The sequence below is a fragment of the Saccopteryx leptura genome, chromosome 2, assembly GCF_036850995.1.
Source record: "Saccopteryx leptura isolate mSacLep1 chromosome 2, mSacLep1_pri_phased_curated, whole genome shotgun sequence".
Taxonomy (NCBI): domain Eukaryota; kingdom Metazoa; phylum Chordata; class Mammalia; order Chiroptera; family Emballonuridae; genus Saccopteryx; species Saccopteryx leptura.
In genome coordinates this window covers 123551555-123571750 of record NC_089504.1, presented here as the reverse complement: position 1 = coordinate 123571750, position 20196 = coordinate 123551555, and the positions used below count along the sequence as shown (strand labels likewise).

Genomic DNA, 20196 nt, shown 5'->3' with positions numbered 1-20196 from the left:
GCAAGTACATTAACTATACTAGACCTGCCTTGGATTACTATAGAGGACGGAAATCATAGGCCTATGGAGATGGAACTGTTAGAGTTCATTTGTAATTTTAGAACTGTTCACCCATCCTGGAAAGGTCCAGGAATGACCTTCCAATCCTACTTTACATTTTGTGTGTCCCTCAAAATTTCATGTGTTAAAGTTTTAACCTCCAGTACCTCAGAATGTGACCTTCTATGGAGATTGAAAACTTATTGGTCCTTATAGAGGTAATCAATTAAAATGAAGTCATTAAGGTAAGCCCTAATATGATATGACATGTCTTTATAAAAGAGGAAATTTGAACACCAAAACAACAACAACACACACACAGAGGAAATATGACGTGAAGAGACACAAGGAGAAGATGGTGATCTACGAGCCAAAAGACAGCCTGATGTAGATTCTCCCTCACAGTCCTCAGAAAGAATCAACTCTGCCAGGATTTGTACCTGCCAGAACAACATATTTCTGTTGTTTGAGCCACTCAGTTTGTGGTGCTTTGTTATGGAAGCTCTAGAAAATTAATACACTAAGCATCTAATAAATGCTACTTTTATTACTGCTGCGTTTTGAAGAGTCAGCTCACAGAACACCTGTTGAATTCACTGAAAGCTTTCGTATGTGGCAGAAAAGCAGCTGCCCGTCATTGCTATCAGACATGTTCTACTTTTCTGTTCAGGAATCAGCAAGCATAACTTCTTGCTGGCTTACTAAATTTTTTGGTTGTTCACTTATTTCTGTCATCCTCTATCTTTTCTGATTTTAGATAGGGTTGGCTTTCTTTTTTTCTTTTTGGTTACTAGTTTACCCCATTTAAACCAGTTGCATTTTCCCTAAATCACAAATAAAAACATAGTTGGTTAATGCCATCATCTACTTGGTTCTTTAGACAAAGTTGATCATAATAAAAATGTCTACTTATTCAAGAATAATACACATTCTATAGAATGACAGGCCTGCCTTCACATTTTTCTCATTCCTCATCAATTCTTCAGCATTTTGGATATAATAAAGATACACACTGAGAATCTATATTTTAAGAAAGATATCTTAAATTTCCTTCTCAAAACCCTTTCTTTTTCATCACTAGTTAAAGCTTTTGAAACTTACATGAAAATTATTATTCAAGACACACAATTCTAAACAAGTGTAAAAGAAAGGAAAATAGTTTTCCAATGGTATCTCTCTTACATTTGTAAGCATTTATACTTCTGGAGTTATAAAAGCTTTAAAACCTCACAAAGATTTTTGGGACGCTACACTATTAATTCACCTTTTTCCCTCCAATAAGTCCTTTTCTCCAATATGATCATATAATTTTTTATTTCATAGTAGGAAAATGTTTTTCAGTTTTGAATGTAGCACATAGCAGATAGATTTTGCAGTTGCCAATTAAAAGACACTGTTCAGCAACTGCCCTGCATGCTAAACCAGTTTGTCTCTTTCAACAACACATCAAAGTGTATTTCTATTGGAAATCCTCTAACACAGTGGTCCCCAACCTTTTTTGGGCCACAGACCGGTTTAATGTCAGAAAATATTTTCACAGACCGGCCTTTAGTGTGGGACAAATAAATGCACAAAATAAAATTATGCGACCGGTGTAAAAACTGTGGTATTTTTAAATATAATTGTCGAACTTACGATATTTATTGGACTAAGTTAAAGGAGGAACGAGCATGTCCTCATTATTCAGGCTGTATTTAAATTTGTTATTCTGACAACGTTTCATGTTATTTATTCTTTCTCTGCAGACCGGTACCAAATGGCCCACGGACCGGTACCGTTCCACAGCCCGGGGTTTGGGGACCACTGCTCTAACATACTCATCACCAAGCTGTAACCCTGCAACTTTGTTTATACTTTATATATGTTATGATCACTGAAGACCCAACTTAAAAGCCTAGGAAAAGAAAGAAAACGTGAGGTTTCTTCAGTAAAGAATATTGCAAAACAGAGATCAAAGGCACAATTTTACTCAATCTGTGAAATCCATTATAGTTTACAATTAAAGAATGATTTTAATTGTCAAACTTTTAAATTTTATTAAATGTTTGTGGCAATGCATCAAATGAATTCCAGATCTATATAAATACACAGGCAGCTGTTTGTAATTTTCATTTTTATCAGTTGTGAAAGAGTACAATGTACTTCCTGCACCTTATTTTCCGAATTTGCATTTTATCATCTTTGGCTACCCAGTACATAGTAGGGAGAACCTGAACATCTCATTCTTTGAATTTTCATTTTTGATTGCAAATCAGATGATATCTGGCACTTTTCTCTTTTCTTGTTTTTCTCTTCTCTGAACTTCCAGTTTTATTTGCTCCCATTTCTTCTTGGCTCTAATAAAACATACAAAATATTTCAATTATTTTCTTTTTCACATTCTTCAGGGAATCAACCTTTTGAAGGTCTTTGCTAATTAGCATAAATCTAAGGGCAAAACAAAAACTAAGTTATTGTTTTACATTTTCACAATGCCGTTCAAACCAATTCCGCTTCTTTCTGAAGCTTACTGTGTTTTGAATTTGGATGGAGGGATGCAAAGGAATGAAGATAACACTATATATACATATATATATATGGCTGCACTATGGAGCATGCAGAATGAACAGAATGAATGACCCACCCAATGGAGTCAGGTACCCTCAGTAACACCAACTATGTCCTTAACAGAAAGAAAATGTGACCTCAAGGAATGCTGGCAATGAGAATGACATCTCTAATTGCCCTCAGCAATTTTCTTCAATTCCCAACACACATTTTTCTCTCCTACTGCATTAGCTTCACAACATTCAATGATATTTTCCCAAAAGGCTCCTCTTGCCCATTTATATTTTTGTGGCCTTGAAACATAGATATTTCTTAGAGAAATAGCCTAGTGGCAGCTTGTGTTTCCTGCCTCCTGCTTCCATCAGCCCATCTGTCCGCTGGTAAAGGCTGAAATTGCTCCTCTGTGCCGCAGTAGCAGGAAGTGCAGGGGAGGAAACACAAGCTCATCTTTCTGTCTCTTGTTCTGGTGATGAAAACAATTGGAAAGAATCAGAGTTTAAGGGTTACAAATTTCCCAGTCAAAAGCTTGGGTAAATTAAGAAAATTAATTTTATTTTGTTATAACTGGTTTTGATTTTTTTGACTGTGAATCCCATTCTGCCTAATGTAGAAAACTTATTGGTCCTTTGCACATAAACTTCATCCAACTCAGTGATTCCTTAGTTAATTCACATTCAGACTTGAAATTCTTTCTCAGGGTTTTTCTCCCTCCTGCACCTTCCTGCTGCTTTTCCTGATTTCTAGGGTTGGGACAGGGAAGAATGGTTGCTGCTGTGTGACAACTAGGAAGAGAATGCAATCTCAAAAATCTTGTGCCTCAGCAAGGCCTGGATCACGTGTTGGTGAGTGGTGGCCCAGATAACATAGTCAAGGTTACTCAATCTTGAAAGTGCATCCTAATTACCCAGGGCTGTTGTTAAAAAGCAGATTCTGATTCAGCAGGTGTGACATGGAGACCCTACATTTCTAACAAGCTCCCAAGTGATGTCCTTGCCGGTGGTCCTCAGATCATACTTCAAATAACAAAGGTGTGATTGGAGGATAATAATGTCATCTGTTGAGATTCCAGCTGAGCCTCCCCCTCCACTAGGGCCTACCCACAGAGGCATCTTCCTGATACATCTGTCAGCCTCAGCCAGGAGACTTTGTGTAAACCCATTGGCCTCTCTCCCAGGAACTCATTCTTATTGAAACTCACAGGAATCTGCAATGCCCTCTCAAGCAAACCTGGAGCTTAGAAATCTCAAGAGGCTGTCTCCAGGCCTCTCATGCTAGATATGGCTTTCCCTCCTGCCAACCACACCATCAGATGACACTGAGAACTTCTTTCCAAAGTTTACCCCCCGTCACCTCCACCTGCATCTGGGAAATGCGATGAAGATAATGTTTATGCTCAGGTTCTTATAAACTTCAAGGGGAATTCTGTCACTGATTTTTCTACACCTGTGGTTTGGCATAGCTGGAGATGGTGGGAAAAATAAAGTTGGACTGACTCCACATTGTATCTGGTCCCTTACTGCTTCTCCATACCCTCCTCATTACTCTCCAGATTGGAAAAAAAAATGTGGTTTTGTCAGCTCACATCCCTTGTCACATCCCTTTTTCTGTGCCATACATAGGTGGTACACATTTCATGGTCTGAAGTCACCCCTCTTTCTCCCAAGTCCTTCTGTAATTCATGGTTAACTATCTGGGATGGGAGGGAGGGTTCTGGGATACAAGAGCAGTTACTGGGATGAGACATGGGTGAAAACTACCTCCCTTAATACTCCAGATAACATCCCACTCATGAAGAAGTCATGGAAGAAAAAGATGTGACTTGACAATACGTGCATTTATCCAGGATTTCCACTGACTTTGCATTTTCTTCCCCACAAAATTAAGTGCCATCACGCTTAAAAACCCAACACACAATTAAGAGAAAATATAGTCAATTAATTTGTGCTACAGCAGAATTTCTTGCAGCATAGTATGTTTTGAGAAGAGATGGGGGAAAAGAAAAAAAAATTGACATAAATATATAAATATATATATATAACAAGTCTGCATACTATGTCACAGTTGCAGTCAGAGAGTTTAGAGAAATACCACTTTAGACAATCTCAGGGCCGTGACCAGTTGGCTTAGCGGTAGAGCATCGGCCCAGCCTGTGGAAGTCCCAGGTTCGATTCCTGGGGAGGGCACACAGGAAAAGCGCCCATCTGCTTCTCCACCCCTCCCCCTCTCCTTCCTCTCTATCTCTCTCTTCCCCTCCTGCAGCCAAGGCTTCATTGGAGCAATGCTAGCCTGGGTGCTGAGGACGACTCCATGGCCTCTGCCTCAGGTGCTAGAATGGCTCTGGCTGCAACGCCCCAGATGGGCAGAGCATCAACCCCTGGTGGGCATGCTGGGTGGATCCCAGTGAGGAGCATGCAGGAGTCTGTCTGACTTCCTCCCCACTTCTAACTTCGGAAAAATACAAAAAAAAATCTCAGTTATTTACATTAGAAATGGGACAGTTTCTAATCTAGATATGTTCCGGTTTACTCTGGGAGTCTCTTGTATAGAGCTTCTGGATTTCAGATGATTCTGAAAGTTCCAGGCTACTGATTTAGATAGGAACTCCCTATCTAGAACTTCTTTCTGAAAGGTTCAATCTTCTGAAAAGTAACTGAAACCCTGTGTGGTTTTCCAAACCTACTGACTCAGCATCAGGATAAGCTAGGAGAAGACACCAAGCATTCTAGCCAAAGAACAAACTGAGGTTGGATCTGCTACAAACCTGCACCCTGAGGACCTCCCAGGATCCTTAGACCCTCCCAGAGAACAGAGCACAAAAAGGAGACCACAGTCACTATGAACCTCCTGGCCTCAAAATTCCACCAGCCAATATTTGTCTACCGTAACTAGAGTAGGGCTTTAATATTTTCTGTCAATCAACCTGGAAACGCTGAGGTTGCCGGTTCAAAACCCTGGGCCTACCTGGTCAAGGCACATATGGGAGTTGATGCTTTCTGCTCCTCCCCCCTTCTCTCTCTCTCTCTCCCCTCTCTATAATGAATAAATATTTTCTGTCAAAATATGGTTTTATATACTTGCTTTGTGGTTCAACAAAGAACGCATCTTAGCATATTATATGCTTGTTGCTAAGGAGAAAAATATGTAAAAATATTTCTGATAACTCATAAGAGTAGGCAAAGGAGAGCACAATAAAACAAAGTAAAATTATATTGCTAGTGGAAAAAGAACTAGTAAACTCAAGTAATTCTGTTGGTATATATAATAAAATTTTTCCAAATTTTCTAGAATAGGTGCCTTGAGCTTAGAAGCTTCTCATTGATTTTTAGAATCAAATGATATATTAAAATCATCAGTAAATATTTACCTGTATATATCTTTTCAGTTTTTGAATATGTTTTTGTAAAAGGAATTTTTCTTCGCCAGGTTGAACCATTATATGATGTTGACATATATTTATCTGGGGGGAAAAAGACTGAAGTTAAATATTGCATAACTTTAAAATCATATTCTGAGTGTTTTAAATTTATAAACATTTCAAATGTGAAATTATTCTCTAATTAATTTTATGGTTTCAAAGCTCAGGGACACAAGTGAGCTTATTAAGACTAAATTATCAATGAACATGGTTACACATTTCTTAACTGGCTGTTTAATTCCTTAAAAAAGACTGTCTCACATGAGACTAAGCTAGAGGAGAGAATGGTATCTAGATGTGATAAAAATATTTCTTCACCTTGTTTTACTATGACTTTGCATACAATTCTGCTAATATTTGTAGGAAAGAAAGAAGAAAGAAGAAAGAAAGAAAGAAAGAAAGAAAGAAAGAAAGAAAGAAAGAAAGAAAGAAAGAAAGAAGAAAGAAAGAAAGAAAGACACCTAGAAGGTACAAACCTATTCCCTTTTCTCTCCACAAAGTGACTCCCATGATGGCAGATTGTACTACCACAGTGAACTCACTGTTCTAAGAAACTAAAACTTTTCTATACCGACTTGGTACTTAAATATCTACTTTCCTCTGACAGCTCTATATTTGAACTATCATTAACAATTTTGGGTTTGTGTTTTCAAAATAGTACTAAAAATGTATTTGTGGCCCTGGCCAGGGGCTCAGTGGATAAACCATTGGCCTGGCATATGTCCATCCCAGGTTCAATTCCAGGTCAGGCCACACATAAGAAGTGACCATCTGTTTATTCCCCCTCCCCCTCCTCTCCCTCTTCACCTCCTGTAGCAGTGGCTTGATTGATTCTAGCATCAGCCCCAGACGCTGAAGATGCTGTTAGTTTGAGTGCATCAGGCTCAGGCACTAAAAACAGCTTGGTACTTGAGCATCAGACCCAGACAGGGTTGCTAGGTAGATTCCCGTCAGAGTGCATGCAAGAGTCTGCCTCACTATCTCCCCTCCTATCACCAAAAAAAAAATTTGCTTTCCCCCATGTTGACATTTGCACTAATGATGTGAAGATAATAGTGAGTATCACAGTGACCACCTTAACACAAGTGTAGACAGTAGCACCAAACTATTCTAGTAGTCATTATATTCATCTCAACCACCTACTCATAGGAAAATATAATGAAATTAATAATAATGTAATAATAGTAAGAAATAAAATTAAAAGCTGGTTGCACCTAAGAATATCCCTCTTTTTATATGTAAATCTATACATAATTCTATTCTAAATCCAATAAAAAAAATCATTTTAAGCTAACTTCAGTTTAAGTGGTAAAAGAAAGATCCTAACAGAGACATAGCATTTTTAGATACATTTCACAAAATATACAACATTCAGAACTTCACTAACTGGGCTGTGAACATAGAAAAATCTAAACTTGCAATTATAGGGAATTGAGCAGCCTTTTTTTTTTTTTTTTTTTTTTTTTTTGTATTTTTCTGAAGTTGGAAACGGGGAAGCAGTCAGACAGATTCCCGCATGCACCCGACAGGGATCCACCCGGCATGCCCACCGGGGGCGATGCTCTGCCCATCTGGGGCGTCGCTCTGTTGCAACCAGAGCCATTCTAGCGCCTGAGGTGGAGGCCATAGAGCCATCCTCAGCACCCGGGCCAACTTTGCTCCAATGGAGCCTCGGCTGCAGGAGGGGAAGAGACAGACAGAGAGAAAGGAGAGGGGGAGGGGTGGAGAAGCAGATGGGCGCTTCTCCTGTGTGCCCTGGCCAGGAATCAAACCCGGGACTTCCGCATACCAGGCCGACGCTCTACCACTGAGCCAACCAGCCAGGGCCGAGCAGCCTTTTTTTGATTGAGAAAAGTTAGACTCCAGTTTGAAAGAGCAAAATTTATCTGAGACATGAAGAAAAAGATATTTGTTTCCTTCCTCTCTTGTGACTTTGTACTTCCTGACATAGATTATGATTTTGCCTCGTACATGATGAAATGATTTAGAAGCAATCTGTGCATTACGGGGAGAGATGAAAGGCTGTCAAAAATATTGGAGTTGGCCCTGGCCGGTTGGCTCAGTGGTAGAGCGTTGGCCTGGCGTGCAGGGGTCCCAGGTTTGATTCCCGGCCATGGCACACAGGAGAAGCGCCCATTTGCTTCTCCACCCCTCCCCCTCTCCTTCCTCTCTGTCTCTCTCTTCCCCTCCCGCAGCGAGGCTCCATTGGAGCAAAGATGGCCCGGGCGCTGGGGATGGCTCCTTGGCCTCTGCCCCAGGCGCTGGAGTGGCTCTGGTCGCGACAGAGCGGGCAGAGCATCGCCCCCTGGTGGGCAGAGCGTCGCCCTCTGGTGGGCGTGCCGGGTGGATCCCGGTTGGGCGCATGCGGGAGTCTGTCTGACTGTCTCTCCCCGTTTCCAGCTTCGGAAAAATACAAAAAAAAAAAATATATATTAGAGTCACCCTCACACTAACCCTTTCAGAAAGTAATAATCATATCACTTCTCAGCCTTTTGACTAAGATCAACTATAGAAAGTAAACATGAAGGTCTAAAGAAAACCCAAGGCACTGGCCTGAAAGATACTTGAACAATGCAGTGAGTAGAATAAAAAACATGTCAACCATTTGAAGACAATTGTCAATAGTAAAACAGTCCTGGGTGGTTGGCTCAGTGGTAGAGTGTTGGCCCAGCGTGTGGAAGTCCCGGGTTCAATTCCAGGTCAGGGCACACAGAAGTGACCATCTGCTTCTCCAACCCTCCCCTTTCTCTCTCTCTCTCTCTCTCTGTCTCTCTCCTCCTCCTCCTCCTCCTCCTCCTCCTCCTCCTCACACTCTCTCTTGCTCCTCCTCATTCTCCTCCTCCTCCCACAGCCATGGCTTGAAAAGTTTGAGCAAGTTGGCCCCAGGTGCTGGCATCAGCACTGAGGATGGTCCCATGGCCTCCCTCAGATGCTAAAATAGCTCAGTTGCCAAGGAACAGAGCAGTAGCCCCAGATGGGCAGAGCATCACCCTGTGGAGCGCTTGCTGGATCCCGGTTGGTGCAAATGTGGTAGTCTGTTTGCCTCCCTGCATCTCACTTACAAATAATTTTTTAAAAAGAGTGAAATAAAGCTATTTGGGGAACAAAGTACAATGCTCTGAGACAAAAAGCTAACAAGGTTCTATGTCAAGTCACACAAGTCACCTGCACCAACATACTGATTTTCATATCCTTTAAGTTGTATGCACTCTTACACATGGAAGAAATTCTCTCACTAGTTTTCTAAGAAGGTGGTGGGGTCTGGAAAAAGAAGAGGGGAGCAGGTGACAATGAAGATTCACTGGGCCATCAGGAAATTCCATGGGAATACAGCCACAGACATGAGTAAACTGTATACATAAAGAGCCTCACCTGGACAGAGACCGAGTTTGGGTTCCTTGTTAACATTGACTTTATTGTAGAACCCGTTTGTGGGTCTGTTGCAGGGAGGTGCGTTCAGTGAGACAGTCCTGACAGCATCCCTCTGAACATGGATATAGGATGCATTCTTAGCATTTCTGTCTTTATTATTGCGATGGTAACTCGTTTTATTTTTGGGGTTAGGGGTCTGTAGTGCTGTAAAAGAAAAGGGTGAAGGAGTGAGAAATAAAACAAGCTGGTTTCATACCCATAAATAACATATGGCACTTTAAGTGTTTGAGAGCATAATGGTAGATAATGTAAGCTAAAAGAACTACAGCTAAAATAACATATTTCACAATGATGATTTGTTTCTCAGGTATAAAATGTTATTTTATATTTATCTCCTTTTAAATTAAAACTTAGAAATATCAGTTAGATAGACACTCTACCTTTCCGCACTCCTTGGCTAGGGAAGTTCTTTGGTTCATCATAAACCCATTTTCTTCTTTTCACGCCTTTAAAATGAGGCTTCCTCACTGGCTGGACATCATTCACTTAGAGGAAATAGAAGTTTTTACAGTTACGTTAAAAATCCTTTTGTCTGAAAATTACTGTAGGATATAATTACATATCGGTACACTCACATGTCAAGCAAGAGAAAAAAATAAATTTACCACCCAAATACTTTACTTTCTAGAACAAAGGGTGATTTGTTTTTAAGTACCAAAAAAAAAAAAATCGATCTTGAAAATAGATGAGAAAATTTTCAATAAGTAGCATTCATTCCTCAGAGAAAAAAAAATGCTTTTCTTTAATGTATGGATTCTTTTAAAAGAGCAAATACATTCTAAATATATGATGGATCTATCTCATTATAATGTTATTTTAAGTAGTTTTAGTATTGTTATTTTCAACAAAAACATTTTTATTTTTAGTCACAACTACTACTTTTGAAAGAGCTGGATTAATATAAAATACTTTTAGAAAATTTTTCCCTAGCCTTTTAAGATATTAAGAAGTCTTGTGTACAGATAGTTTGTTGAAACAAGACCAAGCAGTCAGAATTTTTAAGTTTTAAGATCACAAGATTATTTACTTTTTACTAGCATATTTTTTATAAGAAAAATGCATGCTCAACTTTCCAGAAATTTTTAAGGTATATTTCTCCAGAGACTTTTAGTAGAGAGGAGCATTCTTTGTTCTTTCTCTGTGGAGAAATCCCAAATATTCACAAGTAACTAATGCACAGAGAAAATAAAAATAAAATGTGCTGTGTAGCTTGCATTAGCTCTCTATAGTGGACTAATAAATGTCTTTGCCCTAGCTCAACTTGAGCACTAGGCCTTCAATAAAACTCTGATTCACTGTCTCCTGTGCAAATATGTTCCACCCTTACACTCAAGTTCCCACTCCTAGGATTTGAAAACCATGTTTTTAACAAGTGCCACTAAACCGAGCTTCATAAAGCATCCTAGTTCCTTCAGTGTCTAGCTGGAATCCAAGAATATTACATTTTTGGGGTTTTTTTTGTTTGTTTGTTTTTTACAGAGACAGAGAGAGAGTCAGAGAGAAGGATAGATAGGGACAGACAGGAGGGGAGAGAGATGAGAAGCATCATTTTTAATTTTTTTTTCGGTTGTAGCACTTCAGTTGTTCATCGATTGTTTTCTCATATGTGCCTTGACGGGGGGGGGGGGGGGGGGGGCTGCAGCAGCAGCCTGAGTAACCCCTTGCTCAAGCCAGCAACCTTGGGTCCAAGCTGGTGAGCTTTGCTCAAACGAGATGAGCCCGCACTCAAGCTGGCAACCTCGGGGTCTCGAGCCTGGGTCCTCTGCATCCCAGTCTGATGCTCTATCCACTGCGCCACAGCCTGGTCAGGCTATTACACAGGTTTAATAAATGAAATAAGAGAAAAGAGAAAGGGTGGAAGGGAAAGAGAGAAAGATTCATGAGTCTCTTTTTTTTTTTTTTTTTTTTTTTTTTTGACAAGAAACAGTGAGAGAGTCAGAGAGAGAGAGACAGATAGGTACAGACAGACAAGAAGGGAGAGAGATGAGAAGCATCATTTCTTCATTGCGGCTCCTTAGTTGTTCATTGATTGCTTTTTCATACATGCCTTGACCAGGGGCTACAGTAGAGTGAGCAACCCCTTGCTCAAGCCAGCTACCTCAGGGTTTCAAACCTGGGTCCGCCATGTCCCAGTCCCATGCTCTTTCCACTGTGCCACTGCCTGGTCAGGCAAGATTCATGAGTCTTAATTGTATCATAAAAAGTTGTTCAGAATACTGAATGGCAAGGAGAAGCCAAATCAAGAAAAATAATCCAAAACATAATTAAAACCAGCCACTGTATTCCATTATTGGTTAAATTAAAATGCAATACTAATGAATCTTCCAAAAAGGTAGTATACTATTAAGGTTAATACTTAAATAGTGGGAAATTATATTATTTACTAGGTCCTACATCACAATTCGTTACCAAAGTTAGTAATATATATATATATATATATATATATATATATATATATATATATATATATATATATCTTTAATTCTTAATCCTAAATAATTTTTAAATCATCTTTTTAAATTTCTTTTTAAATATTCTATTCCAAGTAAGCAACACAAAATCATGATAAGACAAATATAACTAAGGCCAAAAAAAGAGCTCTCACTTGAAGAGGGGTCCTCTCTGCTCTTAAATCTGATATTCTCAGTAGCATTTAATGCATGTGTTGAAGGTACTAGTCGGGCAGTTAGGGAACGCTTTGGCTGAGCACTGTCCTTGTCTTTTAAAGCAAATTAAGACCATAAAATGTCAATATTAGTAAAAGAAGTGTCTGAGTTGGTATTTCACATTTCAAACATTATATGGTGGACATAGTTCTTTTTAAAATATACATATGAATGCTATTTTTTAGAATGCATTACTGCAATTCCCTAATTACTGCCTGAAGTCCCCAAAGTTTATCACAAAGCATTAAAAATCCAGGGAAAAAAAACCCATTGTCTTTAATATGTAAATTAGATATATTTTGGCAGTATTTTTAATAACTCCATACAAAAGAATTAAAAGGTTATAAAATTGATATAAAATGTGCCAATTTAAATTGAGGTTCCAAAAATATTTTAAATGTAACAACTTTCACTTGTTCTATGCTGTGGAGCAGGACCCCCCAATAGAGTTATTTTCATGATAAAATATTTGAAATCTGTGCTGTCTGAAATGATACCACTTAGTCATATGTGGATATTGAACACTTGGAATATGGCTAGTGCTACTGAAGGGCTGAGTTTTTGTTTTATTTAATTTTAATTAACTTACACAGCCACATGTGGGCAATGGCTACTGTTATTAGTGTAGCTTTAGTTTTTTGTTTATTTGTTCTCTTGCTTGCTTGCTTACTTGTTTTTGATGGATTGGACTAAATGTTTCTATGTTTAAGTGAGAAAGAAAAGAAGAGAGATGTACATGTGTTTTTTATAACAATCCTTAATTTGATTACAAGTGCCTTTTTCTACTCTTGAAAATATTTACTAGTGGGAAAAACAGTAGATGAGGTTGGTTAATATTTAAATCAGGGGTCAGGAACCTATGGCTCACAAGCCAGATGTGGCTTTTTTGATGGCTGCATCTGGCTTGCAAACAAATCTTTAATAAAAAATAATAATAATAATGTTAAAAATATAAAACATTCTCATTTATTACAATCCATTCATTTCCTACCGCTCATGTTCATGGTTGGGGGTGGTTGGAGCCATTCACAGCTGTCCTCCCGGACAACACCAAATTTTTATTGGATAATGCGTAACGTACATGGTACACGGGTCGTTGTATGGCTCTCACGGAATTACATTTTAAAATATGTGGCATTCATGGCTCTCTCAGCCAAAAAGGTTCCTGACCCCTGATATAAATAGAGAATATGTGACATCCTCTAATTATAGGATAGCTGTTATTTTCGTCTGTGGCTGAGACAGCTACCCAGCAGAGAGGTACCAGTTGGGGAATTCTAAGCATGGCAAAGGCATCATAAAACTATGAGGGTGTATTTTATTATCATAGCTTTTGATTATTCACAGACTATAGTAGTAATAATTATTAAACGGGGGAGACATAGAAGTGATCATGATATTAAAATTCTTCAGTGTTTGCAAACAAAGCTTTTTAAGAAAATTCAATCATATTGAGTATTTGAAGTTGGAAAAAGAAACTAAACATGACTTGGTGCCACCATTTAAGAAAAGTGGTAAGTTTAGAGCTGGCAAGACTCCTAGAAATTATGTAGCCCAAAGGGCTTATTTTTCAGGCTAATCAGATAAAATGCCATGGTCAAACAAGTAGGGACAGAGCGAGGAATGGCAACTTAGAACTCTTAACCCCTATTTAGTGTATTATATTTTAGGTTTTACCCTGGCTATTATATTGGTTTCCATAAAAATCAAGCTTTATGTTTAACATAACTATTCAAATTATAGATTGATTAAAATCATAAGCGGTTTATTACCTTTAGTATTTGAACATTTTGACGTAGTGATTTCTTTCTTGTCAGTTAAAGCTTTATTTTCATCTACTCCAATAAATATGATCTTCTGTGGAATGGAACAGTCACCTCCTATGACAATATCTTACTGTCAGTGGCAATGATAGCAGAAAGTTTTATAAAACTACCTTTCTATATAGGATTATCCTCCTCTACAATATCTTTTTTGTTCACTTTTGTTTAAATACCTCTCACTGATACCCTCCCCATATCAACATATACTGTTCACAAAAATTAGGGGATATTTCAAAAATGCATATGGATCATGCATGTGCATGTATGTGTATATAAATACAGTGTGAACTTACATATTTATAATTGCAAGAAAATTTACATAGTCAACACATTTTTCTTTAACCTATAACAGTCTTTGCTTCCACACTTTACCACCCTTTAGAGATATAGTAAATATAATTTATCTTCCATCTAATCTCTTCAGATATATAAAAGCAGTTTTTGTGTTTCTTAAATGACTTCTATGCTATTTTCAGGATAAATATTGATCGTTGCATTAAATATTACTTATGTACTTAATTTCCAGATGCTTCACCACACAAGTCACCCATCTCAACATGCAATAAATGTTTCAAGTAACCTTTTTATGAAGTGAGCTACCTTGTACAGAAATCAGTGGAACTAGTATAATAGTATTTGACATTTATGGAGCATTCTTTTATATGTCAGACACTTTTCTGAGTACTTTAAATGACTTATCACACATACTTATCTTCCTATACTACTCCTAATAATTCAATATGTTTTACCTTAGCTATTTGCTAGCCGACACATTACTGAATCATTTTGAAACATTGTGGCCAACAAAAAAACATTTATTTTCCCTGCAATCTGTATTATGTCAGGTCTTTCCAACTTAAATAAAACCTATGAATAATGTCTTGATCTTTGTTTTTTCATTTACTTTAATAAGGCATTTTTTTTTCAATTTAATTTACTGGGTGATATTGGTTAATAAGATTATATAGGTTTCAAGTGTACATTTCTATGATTCATCATCTGTATGTTTCATTGTGTGCCCATCACTCAAAGTCAAACCTTCTTTCATAACCATATATTTGATCCCCTTTACCCTTTACTAACTCCTCCACACACCTTTTCCCTCTGATAACCACCACACTGTGTCTAGGAGTTTTTGTTTTTCTTCTTTGTTCATTTATTGCTTTCAGTGTTAGATCCCACATATGAGTGAAATCATATGGCTTTTCACATTTGCTGTCTGACTTATTTCACTTAGCATGCTATTCTCAAGATCCATCCATGTTGTCACAAATGGCAGTATTTCATATTTTCTTATGACTGAGTAGTATTCCATTGTATATATGTACCACATCTTCTTTACTCAATCATCTAATAAAGAACATTTCAGTTGGTTCCATGTCTTGGCCACTATAAATAATGCTGCAATGAACATAGGGGTGTATATATCTTCCCTCCCCCCTAAGTTTTTATTTATTGATTTTAGAGAGAGAGAGAGAGAAAGGGGAGTAAGGAATGGAAAGCACCAACTCGTTGCAGTTGCTTTTCATATGTACCTTAACTGGGCAAGCCTGGGGTTTTGAACTGGTGACCTCAGCATTCCAGGTCAATCCTTTATCCATTGTGCCACCACAGGTAAGGCAGTGGTGTATATATCTTTGGGAAATGTTTTCAAATTTTTCAGGCAGATACACAAAGGAGAGGTTGCTGGGTCATATGGTAATTCCTTTCTTAACTCTTTGAGGAGCCTCCATACTGTTTCCCATAGTTGGTTGCACCAGTTAACATTTTCACCAGCAGTGAATGAGTGTGTCTTTTTCTCCACCACTTCTTCAACACTTGTTATCACTTGTCTTGTTGATAATAGCCAATCTAACAGGTGTAAGAGGTATCTCATTGTAGCTTTGACTTGCATTTCCCTAAAAGCTAGTGAAGTTGTACATCTTTTCATCTATCTGTTGGCCATTTTATGTCTTCTTGGGAGAAGTGTCTGTTTAGGTCCACTGCTCATTTTATAATTGGATTGTTTTGTTTGCTGTTGTGTTGTATGAGTTCTTTATATATTTTATATATTAACCCTTGTCAGAATTGTTTGCAAATATCTTCTCCTATTTGGTTGGTTGTCTTTTTGTTTTGTTGATAGTTCTTTCGGCTGTGCAGAAGCATTTTAGTTTGATATAGTCCCATTCGTTTATTTTTGCCTTTAGTTCTTTTTTCTTTGGAGTCAAATTCATAAAATCTTCTTTAAGAACCAACGTCTATAAGCTAAGTACCTATGTTTTCTTTTGTGTAATTTATTGTCTCAGGACTTATATTTAAGTCTTTGATCCATTTTGAGTTAACATTTAAATGTAAGACTTTATTTATCCCAATTTACCCTGTTAAACTTGGCTCATGGGTCCAGCATATTAACTTTCAGTCACCTGTAAATTTTATAAACATGTCTCCATTCATCCTGTCATTTAATTGTCAAAAATTAAAATTAATTATTCTGCAAATACTTACAGAGAGCATATCATGTACCAGACATCCTAGTATAGGGATTCATCTGTGACAACTGATATATACAGTACCTGGCCTTAAGGAGCTTATCCAAAACAAATGATAAGAATGTCCAAATGATTTTGATGAAACAAAATTAGTTATAAGAGAAAATGCAGATTCATTTATTATAAAATGATATATTGAGTAATAAAACAACTCACCTCCATTTTCAAAAGCAGCAATGTCAGTCCTCGGTTTCCTATCCAGCGATGCTTTCATCTCACCTTGCCTTTCAATCAAGCTAAATTTTGTTGGAACTGTAAGTCCATCTCCTAAAAATTTTTTAAAAATAAATTGACATTAATACCCCAGGAACCACTGGGTGCTTACATAAGTTTATGATAGAATTTATAATGATAATAAAAAGCCTAAAAGTTAATGCAAGTATTGTTTACATAATGATATGATAAACAATACATTTATAAATACATGAATTTTAAAAAAATTATAATAAACGGGAAAGTAGCAAGCAAATTTATTTTCCAACGTGGATGATTATAATGACAATTTTAAAAATTAAGCAATCTAACATTATCATGTGTGTATAATCTGTTTAGATTATTTAATGTTTTTATATAATAAATTTATTATATTTCTCTGTTTCTAGCTAGTCATTATGAACAAATTAAGTAAAAAGTATTAGTCTACTATTGACTTAAAGTGCTAATTATACTGTGATAAACAATCCTCACCATTTGTAAAAAAAGAAAAAAATCTGTAAGTAGTATTGTATCCCCGGTAGTTTCCTGAACTTGATGTTTATACTGCAGTTATTTAAGATTTATGTAGAAGCATCAATTCTAAACCTTACTCTCAACTCAAAATAATTACAATTACAACAGGTAGAGTAACAGAGAGAAAGTGAAAAATCACATGTGTAAAATGCTAACATTTGTAGAAATCTGGGCAGAGTATTCATAACTAACTGAAATTATTGTAAAAGAAAAAGCTTTTAAAAATATAAAGCAAAAGTGCATATAATTGTCTTTATAATCTACTTTTTTAATATTCGTTGCTACCTTGTTTTCTTTATTTTTGTTTTATTATTGCTTTAGATTTTGTTTTGTTTTTGTCTGGGTAATGTGGGCAATCTTGTCCTTCCCTGTATGACTCCAACCTATCAACTAGTTCTTTCTGATTGTTCTACCTTCCGATAGTGTGTTGCTGCCACCTACCGCCCTGTGTTTAAACGGTTTGCAACATGTGTATTTGTAAGACGGACATTTTAATCTTTATCTTACACTCATCTCGATTCTGGAAGCAGGTCCTAACTTGTTGGGTTTTTTTAAATAGGAAGGAATTCACATTTCTCCTACTGTTGCAAAACTTGTTTTTCAGTTTATCCTAACAGCAAGAAAACTACATAAACTTAAGGCCTCTATGGGTTTTCTCTGAGTTCCTAGTTTTATACCCAGAAAAAGAGTGCTCATATTTTGCTAAGTGAAAAATGCTCACCAACACCAAAACCCGATTCACCAAACTATAATACACTTGAGAGTCACAGCTTTGGAATCATCCACCTGCATCACCCCAGGAGACACTCATTCAATGAACAAATGAACGGTTGTTCTGACACTAACGTCATTCTGTGGATCTCCTTTATGTTATCCCAGGGCTGCATTGTCCTTTGTACTCATAAGGAAAAATCTAACACCTACTTTAAATGGCAATTTATTCTCCTAGACAAACTGGTAAAAGCAAACTATTTACAAAGCGGCAGCATGGGATATTTAGTGTCACCATATGCTTATGAAGTTTTCATTTTGTGGCTCCTCTGGGAAAGCTTAATTATATGAATAGCAGCTTTTTATATTAAATTTAAGTCATGCAATAAAAACACTTCCTTCTCACTCTCATGTGATGTAGTATTTCTCATTTAACTCTCATTTATATCTTCCTAAAAAATTCACAGCCTTTCACATCAAGTGTCTCTAAGGCATCACCTTGAAATGTTGACATTTAATTCCTTACCTTCTTGCAGATCACTGCCATTTTCCACAGGCTTTTCTAGCTCCTTTTCTGTGGTAGAGGCTATGCTTTTTGGTGATGAATTATCTGGAGGAGTTTGAAATCTATAGTACTCACCTAGTCGCCCATAAGAAAAGTAGTGGTTAGTATATTTGTCATCTCAAGTACTAGAAAACCCACAAATGTCTGATTGCTTACCAGATTTATAACACATCTCCTTTATTGCTCTTTTTTCTTCAATTTCTTCAGGTGTCTTTGTCCATAAACTAGAAGCATCTATAGAATATATTTTTTAATTAAATTGTCCCAAAGCCAAATAAGGTGAAAATTTATAAACCAAAATGAAAAATCCCAAATATTATTCTTGTGGATGGATAACTACTTTGTTTTTTTTTTTAGTTATTTTTAAATCAATAATATATACTGGCTAATACTTCTAATTTTTGTATTTCACACATTAAAAAGAAATGATTAATTCTATATTATTGTCTTAAGCTGGAGATACAGATTCATATGTTGAGATCATATTTGTTTGGAGGAAGAGACAGGTATGGGAGACATGGAGCTACAGCAGACAAAAACAGGAATGTATACTCATATGTATTCCTAAGCACAGAAACTGGGTGGCCTGTAGCCCACAGAAGGACACATTCCAGGACAAAGACAGAGTGAGGGTTTATTTTTCAGCATGTTTATGTGGTTTGTACAAACGTATTGGCACCACAGTGCTGTAATAATATAAGATAAATAGGATAGACTAGGAAGAAAAAGAACTGGGTTCTAGCTTTGTTTATACTTTTGCAAGGATTACTTGGAACAATGCAGATGATAAGGTTTTATAAATTATAAACTGCTCTAAGGATTAAATGTGAGACAGATAGATGTAATCATGCAATAAATAGATGGACATATGTATATAAATGTTGAATTATATATAAATTAATTTGTCTCACAGCCATCGTACAACACAACCTTCTAATCCAAATAATAAGCAACTGTGTATACAGAACAAATTAAATCATAATGAATTTAATATACTTAATAACTTAAAGCTATTTTTTCTAGTAAACACATATGTAGAAAATCTTATGAGGTTTTTGAATGTGCATTGTAAATCTAAGAAAGAACTTTACTAACCACTTAGCTGCTCTCCTTCCTCTTCCTCTTCTTCAAAGTCAGTTTTTAAAACTAAAGGATGGTGAATGGGTCGGGATATGTTCTCCTGAGGTTTCAGGGGTTCCTGACTCTGGGTCAGGGGAGGCGTTCCTTCCTGAGTTTCTTTCTGTAGTGTAATACCTACAGAGAAAAAGCAACATGGCAGTCTTATCAAAGTATCCAATGATCAAACGTTGTTCTCCTGATTAACTGTATATTTATGAAGAGGCTATTAAATTAAATCACAAAAAAATATCAACATTTTGCTGTAAGGTGCGAAATATTCAGACTCTCAACAGTAATTACAACCATGACGTGGTATATCACACTTTTGGTATAACTGAAAGGTGAGCACAAGCATTTTTATATTCTTACATTAGATCTGTGGGATAAGAGTATAACAAACTAATTACATTATGACAGATTAACAAAGTAAAGCTCATATAAGGCATAGCTTATGAAGGCACAGTTTATGTGTCCAAAAGAGGAAAAAACCCAACAGTTCTAGTTTTCTGTGCTTGGAGGTAATTACTTGGAAATAAGAAAAATGATACTTTCAAACTTCTCTATTGGCTACACAGGAGTTAGACAGGCCATAGCTCTACTAGATCATGTTCAAATGTTCTTT

At 36.9% G+C, this 20196-nt stretch overlaps 1 protein-coding gene across 2 annotated transcripts in view; it reads right to left on the bottom strand.

The window, feature by feature from the left end:
• Positions 1-2349: 2349 nt before the first annotated feature.
• The window catches only part of C2H12orf50 (chromosome 2 C12orf50 homolog), a 28807-nt gene continuing 10960 nt past the window's right edge, over positions 2350-20196 (bottom strand). The window contains exons 3-12 of one of the 2 annotated variants that reach the window (XM_066365753.1): positions 19554-19709; positions 18612-18689; positions 18417-18530; positions 16607-16717; positions 13872-13979; positions 12039-12152; positions 9814-9918; positions 9374-9577; positions 5951-6043; positions 2350-2375 (exon numbers count right to left, since the gene is read on the bottom strand). In XM_066365753.1, the coding sequence (XP_066221850.1) occupies positions 2350-2375; positions 5951-6043; positions 9374-9577; positions 9814-9918; positions 12039-12152; positions 13872-13979; positions 16607-16717; positions 18417-18530; positions 18612-18689; positions 19554-19709 (1109 nt within the window). The remainder of the gene's footprint in view (positions 2376-5950; positions 6044-9373; positions 9578-9813; positions 9919-12038; positions 12153-13871; positions 13980-16606; positions 16718-18416; positions 18531-18611; positions 18690-19553; positions 19710-20196) is intronic. The other variant, XM_066365754.1, reaches the window with a different exon arrangement.